Source organism: Penaeus japonicus, unplaced genomic scaffold (assembly GCF_977035675.1).
Source record: "Penaeus japonicus unplaced genomic scaffold, GWHDUDI00000001_assembly GWHDUDI00000022, whole genome shotgun sequence".
Taxonomy (NCBI): domain Eukaryota; kingdom Metazoa; phylum Arthropoda; class Malacostraca; order Decapoda; family Penaeidae; genus Penaeus; species Penaeus japonicus.
In genome coordinates, this window is record NW_028234424.1 from 28617067 (window position 1) to 28624566 (window position 7500).

At 37.1% G+C, this 7500-nt stretch overlaps 1 protein-coding gene across 2 annotated transcripts in view; it reads left to right on the forward strand.

The window, feature by feature from the left end:
* The window catches only part of spn-E (tudor domain containing 9 protein spindle E), a gene marked incomplete at its 5' end in the record, with an annotated part of 38706 nt that overhangs the window by 7341 nt on the left and 23865 nt on the right, over positions 1 to 7500 (forward strand). For both annotated transcript variants that reach the window (XM_086549757.1, XM_086549758.1), the window contains 5 exon segments: positions 1 to 73; positions 195 to 361; positions 6440 to 6604; positions 6973 to 7135; positions 7442 to 7500. The exon segment at positions 1 to 73 is cut by the window's left edge and continues 70 nt beyond it; the exon segment at positions 7442 to 7500 is cut by the window's right edge and continues 69 nt beyond it. In XM_086549757.1, the coding sequence (XP_086405883.1) occupies positions 1 to 73; positions 195 to 361; positions 6440 to 6604; positions 6973 to 7135; positions 7442 to 7500 (627 nt within the window).

Consider the following 7500-nt stretch of genomic DNA (forward strand, 5'->3'; position numbering starts at 1 on the left):
GCAGGATTCAGAAAAGTTATTGTTTCAACCAACATCGCTGAAAGTTCTATTACTGTACCTGATATAAAGTATGGTAATGAAATGGTCTTATTTTTTGTGTATTGGTATTAGAAAGAACATAATTTTTATAGCTTGTTCTGTTATGGTAATCTTTGTTTGTCCTGAATTGAAAACTTTGTTGTTTTTCTTTCCAGTGATAGATTTCTGCTTGACCAAGGAACTAACTTGTGACCAAGTAACAAATTACACATCTCTCAAGCTAGCATGGGCTTCACAGGCATCATGTAAGCAGCGTGCTGGAAGAGCAGGAAGGGTTTCTACTGGAAGAGTGTACCGGCTGGTACCAGCAGAATTTTTTTCGGTATGTGAGTTTTTGTGATGTGCTTGTAGCATGTGTAATTCTTCAGAGATAACTTTTCCACAGTAAACAGCCATGGCAGAGTTATAGAAACTGTCAGAAATGTTTGTGAAGTACTAGTACTGTAGGCTTGAGTCATTAGGTGAGTAATTATAGAATGATGCTAGAATATATTTATGCATTTCATCTACAGTGTAGTGAACAGATTTTTTATTGCAGCTTTTATCAGTGGTATCACCAGACAACTGTGACAACCTCTTGACCTTACTTGTTTGTGCGTAGTTACTGTAGTAGACAGCCACTGTTTCATTTCGAGAACCTTGTACCCATTCACTCTTCAACATTGTTTACACACTGAAACTTGACCAAAGGCCTCTCCCTACCATAAATTTAGTGGATAGCAAAATAAATAACTGAGTTTGTTTCCCAACAGTGGTATAACATAGATCAAAAGTAGATGCTTACTGAAACAATATATTGCTGAAACAACTTCCTTGTCTGCTGCAGTGCTTGAAAAATTCTGTCAGCAATAAATGTGGTGTATCATCCACTCTTCAAATTGAGTGGGCAATGAGGCACAGGTCTCACAAATGTGACACAATTTACACAGTAGGCCTACTTCTAGATTTGCAAGGAAAAAGCTGTGTTCATTTTTAGAATACAAGAAATGTGTTTTCTGGTTTTGAGACCACCACATATAGTGAATTAAATCACTGTTTAAATCACAACTATAACAATCTGATTGTTCTATAACTGGGAATATATACCTCTACATTTGCTTCACATGAATAGTGCAGTGTTTACAAGTCACATGGTACACCTGCAGCAAAACTGAAAGATATTAATAACTTTAACAGAGGTAATATCATGAGTGATAGTTTCACATTTAAATGCATAACTGAAAAGAGAATGTCTTCCATTACCTGTTGTGTTGCTTACTTTACTGACAGTCACTAGAGAAGTCTTACAGGATGAGTTGGAATATGCCTCATTCAGATAAACATCTCTGTATGCAGGAACCTCTGAAATGACAGGGGAGCTAGAAGAGAAGCCATGTAGGGTACACATGTATGGAGGCACAGGATGGTATCAATAGCATAGGGGACCTATAACGTGAAGCTAACAGCACAGAGGACCTGATACAGGATGCTTATGGCAAAGGGGATCTGGGTTGTGTTGATAGCATAGGAAATGTTACTGTTTCACCCAAAAAGTTAGAGGATGCAGTACTTCGTCTTCTTTTTTTTTTTTTTTTTTGCCTGAAGAGATATGAAATTGGTGCATATGAGGCATTATATATATTTTGCAAAATCAACAACAAAACAAATGGCCTCAGCCTCAGCTACTATGGCAAGGAAATTTAAGCTGTGGTTGCATATACCTGTAGACAGTTTCTACAAGCTAAATTATTATGCTGCAAAGAAGGGAGGGCAATGACTGAAAGTGGCTAACTTCGACCACTAAACATTCTAGAACAAGATAAATCAGCCAATAACAAGGTAAGGAGAATATGGAGAAATGTTGGGAAGGCCATACTTACCTTATAAAAGTTACTTTATAATGAAATTTTGTATATACCAGATGAATATTCTGTTATTCAATGCTTAATCGTCATTTTAAACAGTTCTGTGACTAACAAGGAGACTTAGAAATGGCAAGGAGAAACTGAGCCTAGGGAATGATTAATGAAAGAATTTTAATAATATATTTATGATAATATTGTTTTATGGAAAAAGTAGTTGAAGCCCTTATGAAAATGAAGAAAATCTTTGATTTCAGTAACTAATCTGTACAAGAGATGGTTTGGTAGTAGATATTACCAGAATCACAAAACACATTAACCCACTGCGGATGGGGATAGATTTGCCAACCCAGTCTCCAGGATAGGTTTTATTTTAGAGTGAGGCAACTTGAAGCAATATAATTTGAATCTTCCCACTCTCAGTCATTCATTATAAAACGAGCCGTTTTTGGGTTTTATTTTTTGTGTGTTTTATCGAGTTTAGAGACTTATATGTGCCATATGACAGGCTCTATCAGTGCTGTAGTTGACTAAAATTGTAGTATATGATCCATATCAGCTCATTATTTTCTTTATAATCAGTGTGATAAAAGTATTGCTGTTTTATGTGATGACAAAAGGCAACTTTATTTTTTTGTATTTATGTGCTGTCATGAACGAATACGAAACATATAACCACCTACTATGAAGATAACATGAAGAGGTAGGGAAGAGGAATGAAACCTGTGCTTGTGACTGTGAGTGCCACAGTGAAAGGTATCCATATTGGCACAGGAGCACATTTTAGACAATGTGTATGGATTGTGTTACCTTCCTTTTCTCATTCTGCCTGCACAACCTTCATCGGTGGTACTTTAGAGCAAGAGGTCATCAACTTAGTGTGTGCCATTGCTCTTTAAAGATAGTGCTTGCTAGAGACATTGGTAGGATGCCATTCAAGGCTCTCTCTCCTGTTAGTGCTAGGAAAAAGTGGTGCCATCTAGGTTTTAGATGTTAGGTTAGCTTAATATTATGGTAATTACAGTAATTATGACTGCAGTTCCCATTATCACTCACTCCTTTTTCATAGCACAATAAAATAGCACAGTGATCCAAAATCCCCGAGCGTAATCTATGTCATGATGTCCATCGTCAGGCCAAAGCTCCTACGTCATGTATGTCATGACACCCGTCCGCCATGGTTTAAGTTAGATCCTTTATGAACTAGTTGTGCATGACCTTTATATTTGGTTATATAGGATTAGAACTCCACATTTCATCGAATGAAGCAGAAAAAGTGAATCAGTACTCATTTTCTAATTTCTCTTTATTGTTATATAGAATTACCTTCAATGCACATTATATAACATGCACACATGCATGCTCACATGCAGAATTGGGAATTGGCTGGCAATAGCAATTGTTCAGGGTCTCATTTTGCTTGGAAAGTATTAGATGAATCTTCTTTGTTTTATATGTAGATGAATGGAAAACTTCCCTTCATTTAATGTTTTTTAATAGTGGTATACAGGTAGACTATAATTGCTGTAATGTGATTTGTGTTATTTATACCTTGCATGATGTCTGTCTTTATTGAACTGAACCTGTTTGATATGAGGAGGGGTCAGGCTTCAACTATAGATCAACCTCATTAATATATGTCAAAGGCTACAAGTTGAAGCCATTTTGTAGTGCCCTATTTCCTGGGAATGAGTATTTCTCTTTTATATCCCAAAATATCTAGGGTTAAAAGTATGGGCATTAATTAATTGGGTAATATTTATCAGGATAACCTCTTTTGACATAAAAATAACTTGGTAACGTGTCTTGTTAAAGGTTATCCGTTTACACCTGCAGTTTTAATTACTGTGAAGAGAAATTATAATGAAACTAGGCCAATCATGCCTTAAACTGTATATTAACCCATTAGCAGCGGATGGCATGATTTGGTGCAAAGGCAGAGTCGGTGATAGACGCGGATGGCACCATGCCAGACATGTAATTCAGCTATCCTACTGCACAGACCTTTTTTTAATACCGCGACCAATGGGTTAAATCACTTAATAACTCGACATACAAAAATAACTTCTTATACATATCTTTCATAGCAATCACTCTGACACTCTCTGAAGATTTCTTTCTTCATTCTTCTTTCTTCTTCGTTGAGAGTCGGTCGTGATGTGTTAGTCCTGAGCAATCATGACCTGAGCATCTGGTCTGGAGTTCCGGCCTTAAACTCAGCCTTTGAACTCAGTCTCCAAGCTCAGCCGTAGGACTCAGTCTTCAGCTCAGCCTTTAAAAGCCACCTTTGAACCCGCTCCTGAGAATTAACTTAACTTTGGGAACGTGTAACAGAGATTAATCAACAATCTCACTAACATCAATGAGACATTACATCAAAAGTTTTTCATTAGATTTACCAGTCACAGGTTCAAAAAATAATAATAATTTATCACTATAAGTTTACAAAAGTTTTACTTACCAAGTTAAATCTAAGTTACACTGTTGATATAAAACTTTTACAGTACATATATTACTTATAATTACTACCAGTATATTTGTTATAATAATTTATGGTTTCCCATTAATGGTATGATCAAAATGAGTGCACTTACTTATAGCGGGTTTAACCCATTCACGCCGGGGCCATTCCGGCTTTGCGCGGTCGCTATACCGAGGTTTTCGAACGCATCATCCGAACGCTTCGAGATTCTCGGGCGCACGGGCCGCGAGCCTGGGCTGCCTGCTCGCTCACCCCGAGCGCCGGCCTTGGCCAGATATCTCGTCGGCGGCGTCTGACGCGAAAACCACGAAACGTGTCAGCACGTCATCCGTCGTGGGTGGGTTAATTTGGTAAACGTGTCATGGGGGGACATCACCCTTATGGCGATGATAATGGTGCCTGGGGCAAAAGGCGAGGCAGGTGGTGTCTGAGACAAGATTTACTAGTATAAGTCTCCCTATTATATATTTCTTTTCTTATGCCAATTATCATCATTATCCCTCTCTATATTGATTGGAATATTGACCCTGTTGAAATACCCTTACACTGTCATTAAATAAATTACACTACTCTCACCTCAGATAAGACAAATAGAATCTCCTGCTCGTGTTCCCCTCGGCTCGCCTAATGTCACCTTGCTCCGGGCGTAACCAGGTCTTTGTGCGGTTGCCCCTCACTTGACCACAAAGGTCCCTTTGCGTGACGTCATTCATGACATGTCACCATTTTTACACAGAACGTTGGTTCTATTCTCTAATTTTTGCAATGTTATCAATACCTTAAAATATCTTATCCAGCACCATGCAATTGGTGCTATCACATTTCATTAGTTAACTATCGACTTTCAAATATACTGCCACTGGTACTCATTTTTCACATCTTATGACAGCACGTTTTCTGTTATACCGAAATGGGTAACCTCAGTAGATTACAATTTTCAGTTTTTCTTATAATTATCCTTATTTTACACTACTACAAAACTTTTGTACAATTTACATGGTTATCTAACTAAGTGATACTTAAATAGTAATCATATGGATACTCCTGATTACATTATGCATGAGAGAGTCTTACGGGAAGTAAATGATACATAGGGTTACTTACATACATTGACAATATCCTCGGTCATACATAGCGAAAACACATCAATTTCAATTTCTTAGATGGATTTCGGTCATTAATATCTCCATAACATCCCAGTCACTACAATTTGATGATTTTGAATGTTGATTACTTCCCCACAAGTGTCAGTTTCTCTCTTGTAAGAGTTCACTGTTTTTTGTTTCTTGTTAAAATTCTTACAATAAAGTCCATTTATTTAATTGACATATAAAATTCAGATTGTGGCTTGTGGTATCACAGAGCAGCAGGTAGTTTCCTTGCTGAATAGGTTGCAGCAGTTTCCCTTCACTTGGTCTTTTATGTTTTGATCAAATTACCTGAAATTAATGGTGAAAATTTATCCTCTTGATTGTTGTCCTTGGTAAGATTGTTACAAGTAGATTGGCTCTCATTTTAACCCATTCCCGCCAGGGCCGTTCTGGCTTTGCACGATCGCAATACCAGGGTTTATGAATGCATAAGCCTAACACCTCAAGATTCTTGGACGCACAAGCCATGAGCCTGGGCTGCCCGTTCTCTCAACCTGAGCGCTGAGCTTGCCCTCATATCTTGTCCTGGGTGTCTGACGCAAAACCCACAAAACGTGTCATCACGCCAACCGGCTCCAATGGGTTAAGAGATATCATTTATGTGACAAGGAGGATATTGCCTTTCACTCTTTGTCTGTGCTTTTAAATATCCTTTGCTCGATGAAAAAGGACAGTCTAGTTTACCTGTAGTTTGTAAAGCATTTCATGACTTTTAACATATAGTTGAAGGAATTCTGTGCAGAGTAGAATCAGTATGAAAATATGTGACAGTAGATATAGACAGATATATCACAGTTATTTTTATGCAGGTTAAATCTGTGAATTACATACAAAATACTCATGCACAGTTGGCTTACTTGTAGGTACTTCTCTTCCAGATATTTGGATTTCATATGCATTATCTGAATTTTCTAATTGTTTTCCAGACCCTGCCTACATATACTACACCAGAGCTATGCCGAACTCCTCTCAGTCAAGTAGTCCTCAAAACCAAAGTTCTGAACATGGGAGAGCCACATGCTCTCTTGTCCCTTGCCCTCGACCCACCAAATTTATCAGATATACACAGGACGATTCTTACTCTCAAACAGGTAGGAAAGGTCTATGACATTTGTTATTTGTAATATTGTTGGCATTGTAATAGGTAGAGATTGCATGATAATTTTACTGTATATAAAATCAATAAATGTGTTATTATAAGTCTGTGGTCTGGTAACACTCCATGATAAAGATAAGAAGCTTTGTTTTTATAACCAATGAAGTTAGCTCCTGTGAATGATAAAAAGACAGAGATTATATTTAGACTTCTTTGTATGTTAATGTGTAAAGATGATTTGTAAATTTCTTTGTATCACCAAGATCAAATACTTCAAAATATATCTCATGATTATATAAAGACAGTAAATTGTTCCCTGTAAATCTTGTTTCAAATGTTTCATTCTCTTTTGCATGTTTTCAGATGGGTGCACTAGCTGTGAAGTCTAAGGGTGTTGTATCTGGATTGGATGGAGACTTGACTTACCTTGGGAGAGTTGCTGCACACCTTCCTGTTGATTCACACCTTGCCAAATTCATAGTCATGGGATATTTGTTTGGTGTTCTAAGAGAGAGCATCATTATTGGTAAGATCATTTATGTATGTTGACAGTGGTTAGATGATAGAAGAATAAATTTTGACTGATTTAGGAAACTGAAGCATAAACAAGAATATGGAACATATGAATTGCATTGTAGGAGATAATTTGGAAAGACAATAAAGCAGAATATCTTGTGGTATGAAAAACCTTCAGAATATCTGCATTAGATTTACATGAAATCTTAGTTTACTTGCTTATGAACTTACTATAATCATACTAGAACATATAAAAGCATGTTTATAGGTGAAATATTTATATTTTCATATAGACATTATTTCTATCTCTTTTCAGCTGCTGGATTATCCTTGAAAAGCTTCCATGCTCGACCTTTCCAAGATGAGCTGAATGCC